Genomic DNA, 19,365 nt, shown 5'->3' on the forward strand with positions numbered 1-19,365 from the left:
CATCATTATCACCACCATCACTTTCATCACCTTTATCCTCCACATCATCACCACTATGATCTTCATCATCTTCATCATCTTCATCATCATCATCTTCATCACCTTCATCATCATTTCCATCATCATTTTTATCATCATCACCATCGTCTTCATCAGCACCATCATCTTCGTTAGCTTCATCATCACCATCATCAACCTCATTATCAAGACTTCATCATCACCATCGTCTTCATCATCAACAGCAGCATCCTGATGATCAATAAAACTCAGACAACAAACAACAACAATCAACAGAAAAGTGAAAGTGTGCAGAGCTTCTGTTAAACTGAAGACTCCTTCGTCAGCAGCATCATCTTCATCATCATCAAGTCTTCATCATCTCTATCGCCTTCATCTTCATTATCATCATGTCGCAGCGCTTCAGACAGGAAGTGAAACTTTCAGAGTTGTATTTGGGAGGTGGATCGATGGACGTGTCCTCACAACAGCAGAGAAGTTACCGTGTGTTTCCGTCTCATTTAATTCCAAATAAAAGTGATTGAATGTTCGACTGCAGGATTAAAGAAAATACGTACAAACTCAGATTAGAACCAGTCCGGATTATTGTTGTGCTGTCACACTGTTTTTAATGCCTTGCTCAGAGGCTCAGTGAAATAATGGGACACGTAATAAATTAAGTTATTATTCTTCGGGTTTTTTTGTGATTGTTGGAAATGTTTGATTTTGTGGTGGATTTTCTCAGAAATGTCGATGTAAATTTTTGGAGTTTTTTTGCATAAATTAGAAAAAGTTGTAAATTCAGAAAGAAAAATGAGATCTTTTTTTTAAGCACCACCTGATAAAGGAATAAAGCTGTAATCACTTCCTGTGATGATAATCATGCTGCACATCAGAGATATTTTAGTTCTAATCTTTTTTATTTATTTATTAAACCATGGAGATAAATGTAAAAAAAAAAAAAAAAAAAAAAAAAAGTGACTGGAATATAGAAACAAGGACGACATCAGCTGTCAAAATAAGAGCTTTAGATGCTGTTTAATTCATGTTCATTCAACACATAGACCTGCTGGATGAAACAAACAAAGAGACGTCTCTGACAACTGGACGTGTGGAGAAAACTCATTTAACATCCAGTAATATGGAATCACTTCCTTTGATCACAAACATTTAATCATCATTTTAATGTGAAGAACACATTTCCCTCAAATTAGCTTGTGTGTGGGTGCTAAGACTCTTCAGACATCGTCCAGAAGGTCAAACGTGACGCTGAACTGAGTGAACTCTGATTTCAGCAGCGTTTCTGTTCTCAGGAGAGATTTTTTTAAAGTCCAGTTCAGTCCAAAGATTTGTGATAAGATTTAAACTTCATGGCAGGAAAAGTCTGGACTCGACTCCGAAGCAGCTGACGCTGTTGAAACTGGTACAAATCAGTTTATTTCAGCTGTTTCTTTCTGTGTGACACAAACTTTCCGTTAAAGCATCGATTGGCTCCAAATTCTCCATCTTGTTTCATATATTTATACGGTAACACACGTAATCTTTCTATTTATTTTTGTTTGTTTGTTTGTTTGTCCCCAACACATCTCGACAACCATTTGTTCCATCTGCTTCAAACTTGGTGGGTGCGTTGCCGGGGACGCGAGGATGTGTGTTGTCAAATCTGGTGCGATTCGGACGTGGGACACGTTTGATACGAACAGGTGACCAAGACTCGGTGCGAAGGGGCGGAGTTCCAGAGATCAGCCGTTCTTAAGAGAGATAACACTCGTCACAACAATAAAATGCCGCTGGCAGCTTTCAGTGTCGTGAAGAACGGAAAACTGAGAGCAGATTGAAAGCACACAGTCCAGAATCTTTGGTCTGAACTGGACTTGAAATCAGAGACATCGAGGAATCGGGCCGAGCGTGAAGCCGGGATACAAAGGTTCAGTAGAGGTGGTGCTGATGGTGTGGAGGTGGATCAGAGAGTTGGAGACTCTGTAGAAGGACAGAACACCGGCGGGACAGTCCACATACACTCCTATTGTGTTGGAGACAGAGGAAGAGGAGGAGGTGACGTGTGTGACGTAGTAGCCGTTGTCAGTGCAGCTCAGACTCCAGGAGTGATCGTTCCTTCCGAACAAACACTCGTTGTTTCCCGCCCGTCTGATTCGTCCGTAACTCACGGCGACGTCATCCCGTCCGGTTCCCCCGACATCAACCCGTCCGGTTCCCCCGACATCAACCCGTCCGGTTCCCCCGACGTCATCCCGTCCGGTTCCCCCGACGTCAACCCGTCCGGTTCCCCCGACGTCAACCCGTCCGGTTCCCTCGACCTCCCGGTAGCAGCGACCAGGTGGAGGTGGAGCACATCAGCTGGAGGAAACGCTCAAATCTTTGCGGACGGTGAGGATACGGCCGATCCTCCTCCACATAGGTCTCCTTCCTGTTGCCGTCAGACAGCAGCAGCTTCCTGTTTGCCGTGTTCGGGTTCAGTTCCAGTTCACAGAAGTCTGATGGGGAGAAGACGACACGACTGCAGCTCATCATCTGCTCATTTATTTACAACTTTGGGAAGCAAAACATTCAAAGCACTCATCGTAAGTTTGAGCAATATCACGCGAGAGGATGCGTCAGCAATCACGTTAAAACACCCTCCAGTGTAATATTACGATTATATATATCGTATATTCTGTGCTTTAAGTGTGTTTTTATGTGTTAAGTGTGTTTAGATAAGAATTGATCTGTATTAGCATAAAGTCACTAGCTAATGCTAATGCTAATCGCATGCTAACTCTTATTAAGCGTTGGTTAATCAGAGGCTGGGGAAGCTGGTTATTCTAAAGTGATGTGCACCCATAGTTATCTGTAGAAATGATGATGATGTAATGACTGTGATTGACGGGTTGCAGTTTATGTTAAAGTTAAGCTGTAAGGAGTGAAGCGGTAGCGATGTGGTTTGTTATAAACCGGACTAATGAAGTTGAAAGACAATCACTGACCTGGACTTTACATATAAAGTCAAACATTTAATGCTCAATCCTCAAAGGACTCAAGAAAAAGGCACAAATTTAACTCTGGAGACAACTTTTGACAGAAGAACTGAATCCTCACCTGAGACTTTCTAGTCTGCAGTTTGGACTCTTTCGTCCTTCACCGAGCCGAATCACTCCCACATCCCCAACGTCGTTGTTACTCAGGTCCAGCTCTCAGACTGGAGGACGGGGAGCTGAGGACTGAGGACAAAGCTAAACAGCTTCTCTATGCCAGGTTACAGCCACTCAGTCTGAAGGAATCAGCACAACAAGAGAAAACATTGTCAGACGTTAGTTTTGGTCTTGACTAAAGGAGACATTAGTCCTGAGAGTTACATGTGGACGTACAGAGCTTTGTTGGAGGCTTTGACCACCGGCGGCAGCCTCAAGAGCTCTCTCTGAAGAAAAGTATTTCTTCAGGTCAAACACGTCCAGACGTTCCTCTGATGACAGTAAGATGAAGACCAGAGCTGACCACTGAGATGGAGACAGTTCATCTGTGGAGAGATGTCCTGATCTCAGGGACTGTTGGATCTCGTCCACTAGAGAATGATCATTCAGTTCATTCAGACAGTGGAACAGATTGATGCTTCTCCTTAATGTACTGCACCGTTTCCTGATTGGTCTGTGAGCTACTTCCTGTCTGTGTCTGCAGACCTCGTAGGAGAGTCTGATTGGTCTGCAGGGACAGACCCAGGACACACACACTCAGCAGGGATCTGATTGGCCGCTGCAGGTCGTGTGGTTATCCAGAGGCGAACCCTGATGAGGTTGGTCAGCAGCACATCCACTGAGCTGGACTCTGTAACATCAGTCAGGATCTCATTGTTGTGGAAGTCCAGAGGAAGTCGACACTCATCCAGACCGTCAAAGATGAACACAACCTGGAAGTGTTCAAACCTGCAGATTCCTGCTGCTTTGGTTTCAGTGAAGAAGAGATGAACCAGTTCCACCAAACTGAACTTTCTCTCTTTCAGCACATTCAGCTCTCTGAAAGTGAACGGAAACATGAACTGGATGTTCTGGTTGGTTTTGTCTTCAGCCCAGTCCAGAGTCCAGCCACTCCCTTTGTCAGCACTGTTCTGATTGGTTCATGTCTTCCAGGTGAGTCTTTAAAGATGTCTTCTTGTCTGATGGTTGTTTCTGGTCTGTCTGGTTTCCTGGATGTTGTTTCAATCTGTCTGACCTCATGTTGATCGTTGACCTCTGCAGTCCCTCCCTCTGTGATGTACAGCTCTGTGTACATCTTATTCAGACGGGTTTTGTTTCCTGCTTTAGAAATCCCCTCAAACACTCTGGAACTTCTTCAGGTTTGACTTTAGTTTACGTTGGCAATCAGGGTAAAACTCTGAATGAATAAACACAAGATGAAATCAAGGTGTTGTTACAGTTAATGTGAGTCAGGAAATGGTTCCGTTTCAGGTTTCTTCATCTTAAAAGGGAGTTTTTCATTCCCACTGTCGTTAATGTGGGAATTATTGAATTGTTGGGCTTCTCTGTATGATATCATAACATCTCACTCTTACCATTAAAGTGCCCTCAGATTACTTATGTTGTAATTTGCTGCTTTGTAAATAAAACTGGATTGAATTGAATTCGTCAACTGGATTGAGTAATTTAATGAGTAATTTTCCGCAATAACAATCAACATATTGTGTGTCTAAGTCATTTATCCATGAACTCTGAGGTATCCATGGAAACCTGACAGTGTTTGACAGAATTATCCTGCTGTCAGAGCTAAAAAGCTACTGGACTGAAGGAAACCTTTGGTTGGCCAGTCAGAACAGACGTCAATGATATCAATTTACCGTAAAGACAGACATAAAACAGCCTGTTCTTGGTAGAGCTCCAATTAGAAACCTAAGAGGGAAGACTTAAAACTCTACTGAGACAGCTTTTGGTACTTAAAACCACAAATATAACATGATACGGATGTCAAGACTGAAGTAAAACATGAGAAATGTGAAACATATGGGACCTTTAAGGGTGGTCCTACTGCTAAGGGTGAGATTGTGGTATAATTTCATACATGAAAAACCTCCACTGCCTCAGCTAGAGGGACGTCCCATGAGAGCATTGATTCATCTGCCTCTATAATGCACAAAAGCTACAAAAATGTGCAGGCATCCCCTGATCCTCTGTGATTAGTACACGTTGCTTTATAATTAATAGTCATCATATCACCAGTTTCATTGTTATGTAATTGTGCTGTTTATAATGTTGGTGATACCAGCAGTCAGATCAGACTGACGAAGTCACTGAGATGAAAGTTTTCTCCCAATAAACTTTGGGTCCAGATGAACAGATTCATTTTTTTGTGATTTTCTACATGATTATTGAGCTTTAATACACATTTTAAAATTCTTGCCATTACTTACCTGTTGGATTTTTTTGAAGTGGATTTAGATAAATCCTCCACTAGATCATTCCTATTTATGATCTCTAAAACGAGTGTGGTTGCTTTAACAGTATGATTATGGTAGGTCTTCACCATCAGATCCACAACCTCCACTGAGGTTATTTTGGGATTGCGGGTAAACCATCAAGGATGTCTGACTGCTGCAGGCACCATTTGAATTTTTCAAACTCATCGGATCCCAAATCCTCCAAAGTTCTGATGAGAAGCACTTTAGATGTTGACATCTTCCCTTCCTGCCAAAATCAAAGGTAATTAAAACTAGGTGCCAGGGCTGCAGTTTAGGGGGCGCTAGTGAGCCGTTTGGCCACGCCCACTCGCAAAACACATATCAGATGCATGGTCTCACCACGCCGGATGTATGTGACACGTTTCGTTTGGTTTCAAGCATCATTTGACCTTAAACATCAACTTCCTGTGTCACGGCGAGACATCAAACTTTGCTGCATCGTCACGGCGACGCCCATTGACGAAGTCGAACGAATGTCTCAATATATCATCAACTACATGTTTAGGCTATTCTGACCCGACTTTAGGTTCATGTGATCAACCAGCTCGACGTAGTATGTGAAAGTACAAAAAGTGTCATTTTGGGTTGCCACCAGGGGGCGCTATGACTATGAGCGAATATTACCCCACAGGGGTCTTTAGGGCGGGGCTGTCATCATACCTGTGATGTTTGGAGAAGGTCGGTCCATGTACATAAGATTTAAAGCAACTCGAAGTTTCATGGCGAGACACTCAAAATGGCCGCCATGCTACGGGCACACACATCGATGAAAACAAATTATTTATACAACTTTTCATCCCAAACATGTTTACACTGAGCTGACTCAATTTCAAGTCGGTCTTAAAAAAATCCCTTGGAGGAGTTCGTTAAAGTACAACATGTGCGAATCACCAAAAATGGCGACTGAATTCAAAATGGTGGACTTCCTGTCAAGTTGACGTAACGGTGCAATGTAACTTTTTTGTGCGTCTAGGTGTGATACATGTGTCCACCGGATTTGGTGAATTTAGGTAAATGTGGCCGCCGGGGCATCTCTTTAGTAGACCAGTTTTTATTGGACAGAAAAGGATTGATAAACGTTATTCATACAACACAGTGTTAATGGTGTGTCCACAATTTTACACTAACAATGCCGAGAACCTCCAAGAGAACACATGTTCTGACTGTTCTGACGTCTCACCTGCTGGACCCGCTTCAGACAGATGTCCAGAACCCGTTCAGAACCCGTCCAGAACCGGTCCACCTTCAGGAGTCCAAGAGACGTCCGCTCGCTCTTCTTCCTCAGTCCTGCTGTCTGTTCGACCCAGCGACGAATGAGGTCAGAACCAACAGAACCAGAGACCTGGTCTGAGAGACCCGACGTCAGTTCTGCTGTCTGTCCACCAGATGGAGCCAAATGACAAACAAACCGAACATCTCACTGATTGACAGGAACACAATCAGCTGGTCTCTGAGGCTCCTCCCACTTGTGAACTCACGCATGAAACACACTCCCACTTCCTGTTTGTGTCCTCTCGGCCGCCCTTTAAAATAAACATCCGGACAGTTCAGAAGCTGCCTGAGAATCTGTCTGATTTTAAGTTTCCTTCAGTCTCGGTGATCAGCGGCGTTTGTCTGAACTCCCATGATGCACCGCAGGCAGCAGCTGCTCACACACCGTTCTGCTGCTGTTACCGGGTCAGTCTGGACCCACCCGGTTCTGAAACTCAGCAAAGAGCTGAACTCCTCGAGACAAACACACAGAAACGTTCTTTTTACGGTCCCGTTAAAATAACGGTGAGAGAAAACACAGAAAACCGTCACTTACCGAATTGTCAGAGGCAACAAAAATCCGAGTCTGCGGGATTTTAAAGAAAGTAAAATTTACAGAGAGCCGGAAGTGACCGCAGCGCACTGCTGCCCCCGTGAGGTCAAAGGTTGTACATGCACAAATGAATGGAGAGAAGATGAATAGAAACTATATTTGTCCGAGTGGGGAAATTAGTCTGCAGCCAAATCACGTCATTATACTCCGACATTTTATACCCTGTTTTAATTTGTTTTCATGGTTCCTTTATACCCATAAAAGATCCAGAAACGTTCCTGCAGTAGAAACAGAACCCAAGAAAACACTGCAACACCCTTTAAACCCTTTTATTCATCCAATAAAGTCACCAAAGGTTCAAAGTTACAGAGTTTTCAGACGGGACGTTTTCTGTAACAGGTTTAATAGATTTCATCATATCTGAACTGCAGAAAAAAAAAAAAAAGGAACGAGACCGAAAAACATAAAAAAAAAACAATAAAAAACAATAAAACAACAATGTGAGCTTCAGGTTTCAGGAGGCTGCAGATTCTGAGAGTTTCATCCCACATGGATCCAGAAGCTGCTGCAGGTTAAAAAAAAAAAAAAAAAAAAAAAAAAACTTCCTCAGAGCTCAAACAGCGACTGACGCTGATGACATCACTTCACTCAGGTCACAACAAGCAGAAAAACTTTAAAAACAAGCTCTGTGAAAGAAACCACATCAAAACTCCTTAATCATCCCAGTAATCATCCAGCACATTCAGAGTGACCTCACTTCCTGTGTGTGTCATCATCTCTGCTCTCCTTCAAAATAAAGCTCCAGAGATCCACTAGAGAAACCAGAGGAACCTTCAGTTCAGAAGCTGCCGTGAATCTGTCCGATTTTAAGTTTTCTTTCAGTCTCGCAGTGATCCAGTGATGTTCGCCTGAACTCCCATGATGCACTGCAGACAGAAGCTGCTCACGCACAGTTCTGCTGCTGTTTATGAAGCAAATATATATAAATAGAGGGCCGGATGGAGAATAAGAGCGCCCAGCTGCTGCTGCTGAAATTACTACAGGAATTCAACTGCAGCCAGAAGCTCAGTGTTTCTGGGATGGAGCTAAAAAGCAGAGCAGGTGATGCTGAAGTCAGACTCCAGTCAGTCCCTCCAGGATTTCACTCAGTTTCTTTGTGATTGTTTTCGTTGAAAATGTTTGATTTTGCTGCAGATTGTCTCAAAAATTCTGATGTCATTTATGGAGTTTTAAGTGGGTTTTTTTGTGGTAAAATTGCAGGAATCAGCAAAAATCACAAGTGAAGGAAAAATGATGTTTTCAACCATCACGGGGCTTCAAGTGATCAAAAAGAGTGTAAAAGTGACGTATCTTTCCAGAACAGACGGTCTGTGACTGTAATATACAAACAACGAATACATCTGCCTTCAAAATAAGAGCTTTACATCAACACTAAAACAAAGTTCAGTCCCTTCCAGCTGGAAGTGGAGAAAACTCATTGAACATGTTCCTCATTCCATCTTAAGACCATATTACCCACAAACCCCGTCACTTCCTGTTGTAGCAACGAGCTAGCAGCGGTTTGTTTTGATGGTGAGAGGAGAGGGGGCGGAGCCTAATGATTGGAAATGAACACTTATTTTTGGTAATAAAATCAGTTTTATTTTGAAAGGAGACTTTGTGTCGTAATACTTTCAGCAGAGCTTCTGTTCACGATGTTGCTTTTACAGAAAAATCGCAGGAATTTTGTAAAATTACAAGCTGCCACAGATATTGTGGAGATTGATTGAATTTTTAATTATTGTGATCGTAAGTTTTCCTGGAGGATATGATTAATTCTATCTGAGTGACTGGACACGGTTCAGATGTGTGATGCTGATTGGAGCCTCAGGGGGGCGCTGCTGTGTTTACAGAGTCTACAGATCTGCAGCCGTCAGACTGAACGTGAAGCTCTGTCCAGTTCAAACAAACACACACACACACACACACACACACACACACACTCACACACACACACACACTCACTCACACACTCACAGAGGGGTCAAAGTTCAAGGTTTGGTCCAGACTACGTGCTGTCGAGGAGCTGTACTTCCTGTCAGCTGCCAGCAGAGGGCGCCGCCTCCCTTTACCCCTCATTTCTCAGGCTTCACCTTGGTGTCGTACGTCCCGGCGTTCTTGTACGCGCCCACGTAGCCCGTGTTCTCCACCAGCTCCTCGCGGCCCTCCCGACCTTTGCCCCTGCCGCTCTCGTCGAAGCGCCCCTTGTGCGACCCGGTGTAGCGCGACGCGTCGGTCAGACGGTCCACCGCCGCTGTCTTCGTCACTTTCTGAGGGAGACACACGGGACAGGAAGCGAATGAGTATCGGAGGAGCAGGCAGAGGTTTAAAAACTCACGTCCTCCATCATGTGAGCGTCTTTTAATGGACTGGAAGAGTTTGTGGGCGGAGCTAAAAAGGAGCAGTTCAGCGAAGACACTGCACTGAAGAAGATGAACTACTACTACTCTTGATTGTGTTACTCACTCGTGATGGTCCCCGTAAAAACCCATAAAAAAGAAACAGAGCAGCTGGAGGTGATGCTCTCTGAGAGGTGCGATCCCGGACGGGCCCGTCTCTTCTGTCGTCTAACATTCAGTCATGTGTAGTGAGGATGAAGCTACTCATCATGAAGCTAACGTTTTTATAATCGATCTCCTGAACAGAAACTAAAATCTCCGCTGTGAAACGTTTTCCTTCACTGTCTGAATGTTTTTTTATTTAAGATCAGAAGTTTGTCGTCTCACCGTCACGCCGACGTTGGTCGGCTCTCGACCTTCCACCAGTTTGAAGATGGACTCCAGCGCCTCATCTTTACTTTGACCTTTGAACCTCTTGGGCGCCAGCTCCTCCAGAGCTCTCTGGAACTCCTCGTAGGTGATGACCCGTGACGTCTTCTGTCTGCAGACAACACACGGCCAGAGTTCAACACCCAAACTAACCCTTCTTTTCATAACAGCATAGTTACAGCAGGTTACTGGAGGGACACCGATCATCCGACTGCAATTCCCACAAAGTTCTGCACACACGAGGAAGTCGTCTCCTGATCAACATTAGATTGAAAACACATTGTTATGATTTCAACACTGAGCTGAAACTGGAGCGGAGAAACATTTAGATTTTGGGGGTAAAATTTGTAGGGAACAGAAAATCTTTAACACGCCCGCTTACAGCCGAGTGTTCCTGAGCCCATGCAGTGATTTCCACTTCAGAATAAACCGAGAAACATCAGATTTTGGGTCAAGCTTAGATTTTGTTCCCCAAAATCTGACCCAACACGTCACTTCACTCTGCTGATCATTTACACAGTTTGATACAAAATGTGCTTCAAGGCACGAGGCTGAAAACCACTGATGGATGTCTGTGATCTTCAGGCCCTCAGGCCTTGATTCTGTGGTGGAAATCATTGCATGGGCTCAGGAGCACTCGGCATGTTGAATATTTTCTGTTCCCCAAAAATTTAACCCAAAATCTACTGTTTCTCTGCTCCAGTTTCAGGTTTCCATGGTGACATCACAAATGTTCCCGTGATGTTGATCAAGACACGACTTCTTCATGAAGGTCGTTGGTCCTCCTGCTCCACGTGCAGCACCATGCTGCGTTCAGGAACACTCTCAACTTACTGATCGACCTTCGTATGTAGTGAACCACAGAGATTCGTCACCTCAGAGTCTGAGGACTGAAATCGGTCGACACTCACTTGACTTTGGAGAAGACGATGTCCACGTCGGTGCCCGTGACATTCTTGCCATCGATGATCTTGCAGTCTTTGCACAGTTTGGCCCAGTTCTTCCCGTTCAGCTCCTTCCCCGTCGCCTTCGTGTCTCCGTGGATGGCGAATTTCCTGAAAGCCGCAAGAAGGTTTTCCAAGTCTGTGCTCTCGGCCATGATGGGAAAATATCTGCAACGTAAAAACCGAGGAGAGAAACGCACTGCTGAAGGATGACGGAAACAACTTCCCCCAGCAGGAGGTACAACGGAGTGAAGTCTGACTTCAATTAAAGCTGTATTTAGATTAAAAGCCATAATTCAAGTAATAGCTGTAATAGTAATAGTTATAATCATTCCTTTAGATACTCTACCTCGTGTTTTTCACAATAAAAGCCTGTTGAACCTTTTAGCGAGCAGCTTTGAAGTCTCCAGTTTGGACATTTCGGCCGTCGCCATCTTTTGGGGGCCAGAAGTGACCATATTTGGACAATCTGGGGAGGAGCGAGGACGCTATGCCCCGCCCACTTATACCTGAAACCTGCCTGCACCCCAGGACTGTCAATCAAACCAGACAAGCCCCCCCAAACATATCTGTTAAAGTACTAATATGTAATGTTCTGTCCGTCAGCTCCTGCAGTGTGCGTGTGTGTGTGTGTGTGTGTGTGTGTGTGTGTGTGTGTGTGTGTGTGTGTGTGTGTGTGTGAGAGTGTGTGTGTGTGTGTGTGTGTGTGTGTATTGGGGTGTGAGACATGACCTCACTCTGCTTTCTCAGACTTGTGTGATTACACACACGTTGATGCAATCCCTAACAGCGGTTGTTGTGGCGACGGAGTCTCGGCTGCTGCTGCTGTTTTAACTCCCGCTCACCTGCATGTGACCTGAGAGAGACTCTGGACCAATCAGAGCGGCTGTAGGTCGTGGTGGGCGGGACTAAAGACAGTACTACCTGCTGCGACATGAAGGTCCTGGTCCCGAGATTCTCTGGTTCTACATATGAACGTGTGTGTGTGTGTGTGTGATTTTGTGTGTGTGTGTGTGTGCGTGCGTGCGTGCGTGTGTGTGTGCATGCATGATTGTGCGTGTGTGTGTGTGTGTTGGCACGTAGGTATCAGATTCTGGACGCTGACGACAGTTTCGGTTCAGGAACTTAAACTCGGACGTTTCAGCTGCTCATTTTTTGGTTTCTGTGATCAGCAGATGAAATAAAACCTGAAGTCAGTGAATAAAATGTGTCCATCAGTTATCTCGGTGTTGTTAGCTAAAGTCACTCCTTCTTATTAGTTTTCTGGAGGTCCATCTGAAAATAATCCCTCATTCATTAGAAAAGAAGATTCAAGAACACCTGTTTTTGGGGGCGTGTCTGTTTGATTGACAGGCCTGTGGTGCAGTCAGGTTACAGCTATCGGTGGGCGGGACGTAGTATCGTCAGGTTTCCGATCAGATCGGTCAGATCCACCGCTGGCTCCTCCCCCAGCTCGTCCAAATATGGTCACTTCCTGCTCCAAACTGCTCCGAACAAGCAAAGATGGTGACGGACAGAATCTGAACTGGAGGATTCATTAATGGTTGCTGCTCGGTTAAAACACACAATCCTCTCCATCACCACCAGGGGGTGTCTGATTCACCCTACAGCACAACAACGAATCTGAAGTCCTTATATGGAAGTAGGAGGAGCTTCATGGTGTGAGTCATGGACGGAAGTGAGTATTTTTTGTTTCCTAACCGTTCCCACGTGGTTTTGTTTTCGTAAAGCACCGCGACACTGATTTGCTTCCCTCTAGTGGACGTACATGTGTATTACATGTTAGCCGTTTGTTTCAGGGGAATATCAGTAAATCATCCATAAAGTTATGAATGATAAATGTAGCTGGTTGTGACTCCTGGTTATTAAACCCTGAGTAATGTCTGCAGGTCATCCTGTGAAGCTGCCTGCAGCCTGCATGTCGTCTAACAGGAAAAACAGGTTGACAGGTACTGTTGTGTAGTTTATTAAATTAATTCATTAATGTTTTGTTAAAAGATGCAGTTTGCACAACAAACTGATCAATAATCAATGGAAGCAGCTTCAGGTGTTAAAAATTAAGCTGATGTATTTTCACAGCTTCAGTTACACACACACACACACACACACACACAAACACACACACATCTTTTAAATAAATGAAACATGAATCATTCTGCGTGTTCGTTTCCTGTGAACATCAGATCACGTGTTACATGTTACATGTTACATGTTACTTGTCCGTGTTCTCGTGTTTTTCTGTCTTCATATAAAACAGTGAAAAATACTTTTCCATCATTGATGAATAATAAATAAAAAGTTGTTTCTTTAACAGGACGATAAAAAGCAGATCATGCAGACGGTGAAAGTGTTTCTTTGTACTGTTTTCGTGATAGAATAAAAAAAACAGCTGAATATTTTTTGTGATGTTTTGAGTTTAATGATTTGCAGGTCGGTCGGTGAGTTTAACGTTCATCCTGCTGTGAATCTCATCTTCCAACATCAGTGGCAACAATTCACATTAAAACATGTCAAACTGCACATGTATGTATATTTTATATTTCATCTCATGTTTTATGGTTAAACAGTAAAACTTTGTTCTTCTTCAGATGTTTCTGATTTCTGACACCTGCACCACAGCTGGTCCTCAACTCTGACTGTTTGTTTGTTTGTTTGTTTGTCTGTTTGTGCAGTTATTAAAACATTAAAACAGTGTGTGTGTGTGTGTGTGTCTCCGTCAGCGTCCTACCTGTCTGTCCTCCGTCTGTCTCTGCTCTCCCTCCTCTGGCCCTCAGCGGCAGTCGCAGCTTTCAAATGAGCTCTTGAAGTGCTGAGGGCTTGTTATCATCTGTTTACCCCGTCGCCATGACGACACCCGTCCAACATGGGGGAGGGCAATAAAACAGAGGGAGGGAAGGGAGGGGAGGGGAGGAGAGGGAGGAGACGAGGGCTGGTCCTCCTGCAAGGCGTCTATGCAGACTCTTGTCACAGCTCCCCTGAGGTCACAGGGATCTGACCTCTGACCTCTGACCTGCTTGAATGAGTGTTTTTACTGACGATGAAAAAACAAATAAAAATAACAGATTTCAAGAAAAACACAATTTCAGTTTTGTATTTACATTTTTAGAAGCTACACAAACGAACAAAAAGAAAAATGGTCTTGAATGCAGTTGTGAGTAATCATTTCTATATAAATACACGGGGGTGGGGGGGGACATGGATCATGTTTCTATCTGGTTTCTTCTTTGGAGAGTTTTAACTTGCATTTGTGGACGCAGCGATGAACTGTGTTCACAGACGATGGTTTTCACAAGTGTTCCTGAGCCCATGCAGTGATTTCCACTCCAGAATAGTGTGTTTTTAATGCAGTGCTGCCTGAGGGCCCGAAGATCACCACCATCCAATATTGGTTTCCAGCCTTGTCCCTTGTGTTCAGAGATTTCTCCAGATTCTCTGAATCTTTTCACGGCTGCTCTGTTTGTCTTTGTGTCGAATTCTTGTGGATTTTAGATGAATTTTGTTCATAAATTTGTTTTTTAATGTCGCCGACAGTCAGACTGTAACGGGACGGAAGATGTTTTGAACAACAGACGATCGATCAGTGTCTGAACAGATGTTATTGGCTGCAGCTTCAGAGAATGATTCTCCTTCAGTAAAACGTTATTTAAACCGCTTGGATCGTCTGACAAACATTTACCGATGAAAACGACGTCAGTGTTGATTCAGAGAATAATTTTTACGATTCTATTTGATGTCATCAGGAGGTAAACACACTGAAACACAAAAGGTCAGAGTGTGTGCACGCGCGTGTGTGTCTATTTGTGCCTGTGGGTGTGTGTGTGTGTGGGTGTGTGTGCGCGTGTGTGTGTGTGTGTGTGTGTGTGTGTGTGTCTGTGTCTATTTGTGCCTGTGTGTATGTGTGCGTGTGTGTGTGTGTGTGTGTGTGTGAACAATAACACTGTCAGTAGCAGGAAGTGACCTCATGTCAGCGGGTGTGTCGGCAGGAAGCAGCTGTTGGTGTTGGATGACATCTGTTGTCGAGGGTCTCCATGACGACCTGTCGGGGACGTAGTCATGTGACCGATGAGGTCATCGGACTGTGGCGGGTTCAGATTCCACTTCACCCTCGTCTCTAAACCTCTTCAACGTGTTTGTTTACTTACAAACAAACTGTTTACAGCTGTCATGTTTTCTGTAAACACATTTCTGGATGATAAACTACATCTAGGACAAACGATGATGTCATCAAGCAACATGAACGTAACACTGATTTATTGACGTCTTCATGTAAACAAATAAACAAACTCTTGTGTACAAATAAAAATGATTCACGGTATGATTTTTGGAAATGTTCTGACAACTTTTAACATGAACACGTGAAAACAGAATCATTCCGTGTTGCACGGTTGGAACACGGCTCACGTGAACGTGATGGTGTCTGGCGTGTTAATATGTTAGTGTTAACATGTTCGCTAGTAAACATGTCAACGTGTAAACATGTTCGCATGTTGCCATCTTAGCATCTAAACATGTTAGCGTGTTAACATGGTAGCATGTTAACTTGTTAGTATGTTAACATGTTAGTGTGTTAACTTGTTAGTATGTTAACGTGGTAGCGTGTTAACTTGTTAGTATGTTAACTTGTTAGTATGTTAACATGTTAATGTGTAAACTTGTTAGTATGTTAACGTGGTAGCGTGTTAACTTGTTAGTATGTTAACTTGTTAGTATGTTAACATGTTAATGTGTAAACTTGTTAGTATGTTAACGTGGTAGCGTGTTAACTTGTTAGTATGTTAACATGTTAATGTGTAAACTTGTTAGTATGTTAACATGTTAGTGTGTTAACTTGTTAGTGTGTTAACTTGTTAGTATGTTAACATGGTAGCGTGTTAACTTGTTAGTATGTTAACATGTTAATGTGTAAACTTGTTAGTATGTTAACGTGGTAGCGTGTTAACTTGTTAGTATGTTAACATGTTAATGTGTAAACTTGTTAGTATGTTAACATGTTAGTGTGTTAACTTGTTAGTATGTTAACGTGGTAGCGTGTTAACTTGTTAGTGTGTTAACTTGTTAGTATGTTAACTTGGTAGCGTGTTAACTTGTTAGTGTGTTAACTTGTTAGTATGTTAACATGGTAGCATGTTAACTTGTTAGTATGTTAACGTTAGTGTGTTAACTTGTTAGTGTGTTAACATGTTAGTGTGTTAACATGTTAGTATGTTAACATGGTAGCATGTTAACATGTTAGTATGTTAACTTGTTAGTATGTTAACATGTTAGTGTGTTAACTTGTTAGTATGATAACATGGTAGCATGTTAACTTGTTAGTATCTTAACTTGTTAGTATGTTAACGTTAGTGTGTTAACTTGTTAGTATGTTAACATGGTAGCATATTAACTTGTTAGTATGTTAACTTGGTAGCGTGTTAACTTGTTAGTGTGTTAACATGGTAGCATGTTAACTTGTTAGTATGTTAACTTGTTAGTATGTTAACATGTTAGTATGTTAATATGGTAGCATGTTAACTTGTTAGTATGTTAACTTGTTAGTATGTTAACATGTTAGTATGTTAACATGTTAGTGTGTTAACTTGTTAGTATGTTAACATGGTAGCATGTTAACTTGTTAGTATCTTAACTTGTTAGTATGTTAACATGTTAGTGTGTTAACTTATTAGTATGTTAACATGGTAGCATGTTAACTTGTTAGTATCTTAACTTGTTAGTATGTTAACATGGTAGCATGTTAACTTGTTCGTATCTTAACTTGTTAGTATGTTAACTTGTTAGTATGTTAACTTGTTAGTATGTTAACATGTTAGTGTGTTAACTTGTTAGTATGTTAACATGGTAGCATGTTAACTTGTTAGTATGTTAACTTGGTAGCGTGTTAACTTGTTCATGTGTTAACTTGTTAGTATGTTAACTTGTTAGTATGTTAACATGGTAGCGTGTTAACTTGTTAGTGTGTTAAGTTGTTAGTATGTTAATGTGGTAGCATGTTAACTTGTTACTATGTTTTTACCTAAAAAAATAAAATAAAATAATTCCCCTCGTGTGAACTTGTTAGTATCTTAACTTGTTAGTATGTTAACATGTTAGTGTGTTAACTTGTTAGTATGTTAACATGGTAGCATGTTAACTTGTTAGTATCTTAACTTGTTAGTATGTTAACATGTTAGTGTGTTAACTTGTTAGTATGTTAACATGGTAGCATGTTAACTTGTTAGTATGTTAACTTGGTAGCGTGTTAACTTGTTAGTGTGTTAACTTGTTAGTATGTTAACATGTTAGTGTGTTAACTTGTTAGTGTGTTAACTTGTTAGTATGTTAACATGGTAGCATGTTAACTTGTTAGTATGTTAACTTGGCAGCGTGTTAACTTGTTAGTGTGTTAACTTGTTAGTATGTTAACTTGGTAGCGTGTGAGCTTGTTAGTGTGTTAACTTGTTAGCATGTTAACATGGTAGCGTGTTAACTTGTTAGTGTGTTAACTTGTTCGTATGTTAACTTGTTTGTATGTTAACTTGTTAGTATGTTAACATGTTAGTGTGTTAACTTGTTAGTATGTTAACATGGTAGCGTGTTAACTTGTTAGTGTGTTAACTTGTTCGTATGTTAACTTGTTCGTATGTTAACTTGTTTGTATGTTAACTTGTTAGTATGTTAACATGTTAGTGTGTTAACTTGTTAGTGTGTTAACTTGTCAGTATGTTAACTTGGTAGCGTGTTAACTTGTTCGTGTGTTAACTTGTTAGTATGTTAACTTGTTAGTATGTTAACTTGGTAGCGTGTTAACTTGTTAGCGTGTTAACTTGTTAGTATGTTAACATGTTAGTGTGTTAACTTGTTAGTGTGTTAACTTGTTAGTATGTTAACTTGGTAGCGTGTTAACTTGTTCGTGTGTTAACTTGTTAGTATGTTAACTTGGTAGCGTGTTAACATGTTAGTGTGTTAACTTGTTAATGTGTTAACTTGTTAGTATGTTAACTTGTTAGTATGTTAACTTGTTCGTATGTTAACTTGGTAGCGTGTTAACATGTTAGTGTGTTAACTTGTTAGTGTGTTAACTTGTTAGTATGTTAACTTGTTAGCGTGTTAACTTGTTAGTATGTTAACATGTTAGTGTGTTAACTTGTTAGTGTGTTAACTTGTTAGTATGTTAACTTGGTAGCGTGTTAACTTGTTCGTGTGTTAACTTGTTAGTATGTTAACTTGTTAGTATGTTAACTTGGTAGCGTGTTAACATGTTAGTGTGTTAACTTGTTAGTGTGTTAACTTGTTAGTATGCTAACTTGTTAGTATGTTAACTTGGTAGCGTGTTAACTTGTTAGTGTGTTAACTTGTTAGTATGTTAACTTGTTCGTATGTTAACTTGTTTGTATGTTAACTTGTTAGCATGTTAACTTGTTAGTATGTTAACATGGTAGCGTGTCCACGTGAACCTGCAGGTCTGATTTGGTCCATCAGCTGCTCCGTAGAAACCAGGAGGAGGTTGAGAAACATCCGAGTGTGTTTAGTGTGTTTTCAGCGACAGCTCTCTGGTGTCGCCGTAGGAACACCCGATGATAAATGTGTGTGTGTTAATGTGTGTGACATACTTCTCATTGCCGCTCCTTTTTGATTGACGTTGTTATGATGTTGTCGTTACTCGTTGCCGGGGCAACCCTTCCTCACATCGTGGAAGGATGATGACATACAACAACAATACACACACACACACACACAACCACAACTCTCTCTCAAATGTTATCAGCCTGTCAAAATAAAAGCCTGAGTTTCTCCTGATTGCTGATAATAAATCAGATTTATTCACTTTCATGTGACTTCATGTGTGTAACTGGTATTCGCTTCACTTTTTAAATGAGACTGAGAAGAACCTGGACCCGGTCCAACTCGGGTCGTGTCTCAGTTGCTCAGAACAGGGTGGACCTGTGAGGACATGTGAGGACCTGTGAGGACATGTGAGGACATGTGAGGACCTGTGAGGACATGTTAGGACATGTGAGGACCTGTGAGGACCTGTGAGGACATGTTAGGACGTGTGAGGACCTGTGAGGACATATGAGGACCAGGTGTACCAGGTGAGTCCTGCAGGATCTGGACCAGGATGATACAAACATCACAAAGCCATCAGTTCTTATCATTTTATTGTTAAACAGGTGAAAAAGCATCAGAGACGTGTTTGTGTGAAACATGTCCAGCTGCTCACGTGTGGGATTGAACACGTGACACGAGAAACTCTAAAAGGAACCGTCCATGTAGAGAACTCTTCTCCACGTGATTCTCTCTGAACATGTCCGCTCCACGGAACCGCTGAACATGCGTGACCTCACGGACTCACCTGTGACACACCTGCAGGAGGGCTGTGATTGGCTGAAAAGT

General features: G+C 42.2%; 2 protein-coding genes and 1 long non-coding RNA gene across 6 annotated transcripts in view; all 3 read right to left on the minus strand.

The window, feature by feature from the left end:
- Positions 1 to 983: 983 nt before the first annotated feature.
- On the minus strand, positions 984 to 7,260 carry LOC138196856 (uncharacterized). Its single transcript, XR_011178159.1, has 3 exons — positions 6,621 to 7,260; positions 3,094 to 3,265; positions 984 to 2,492 (listed from the first exon to the last, which is right to left on the minus strand). It is a non-coding gene; the product is annotated as an uncharacterized lncRNA (long non-coding RNA).
- A 298-nt stretch (positions 7,261 to 7,558) lies between these two features.
- tppp3 (tubulin polymerization-promoting protein family member 3) lies at positions 7,559 to 13,782 on the minus strand. The gene is made up of 4 exons (XM_069147249.1): positions 13,724 to 13,782; positions 10,963 to 11,163; positions 10,010 to 10,163; positions 7,559 to 9,553 (listed from the first exon to the last, which is right to left on the minus strand). The coding sequence occupies exons 2-4, from the start codon at positions 11,148 to 11,150 to the stop codon at positions 9,359 to 9,361; spliced, it is 537 nt and encodes a 178-aa protein (XP_069003350.1). The 5' UTR covers positions 11,151 to 11,163; positions 13,724 to 13,782; the 3' UTR covers positions 7,559 to 9,358.
- Positions 13,783 to 19,113: 5,331 nt separating this feature from the next.
- Positions 19,114 to 19,365, minus strand: part of zdhhc1 (zinc finger DHHC-type containing 1) — a 20,589-nt gene continuing 20,337 nt past the window's right edge. For all 4 annotated transcript variants that reach the window (XM_069147254.1, XM_069147251.1, XM_069147253.1 and 1 more), the window contains exon 11: positions 19,114 to 19,365. This exon is cut by the window's right edge and continues 955 nt beyond it. The gene's annotated coding sequence lies outside the window, so the exon portion shown is untranslated.

This window comes from Embiotoca jacksoni, unplaced genomic scaffold (assembly GCF_022577435.1).
Source record: "Embiotoca jacksoni isolate LCO1_2020_lvr unplaced genomic scaffold, fEmbJac1.0.p SCAF_138, whole genome shotgun sequence".
NCBI classification, from domain to species: Eukaryota; Metazoa; Chordata; class Actinopteri; family Embiotocidae; genus Embiotoca; species Embiotoca jacksoni.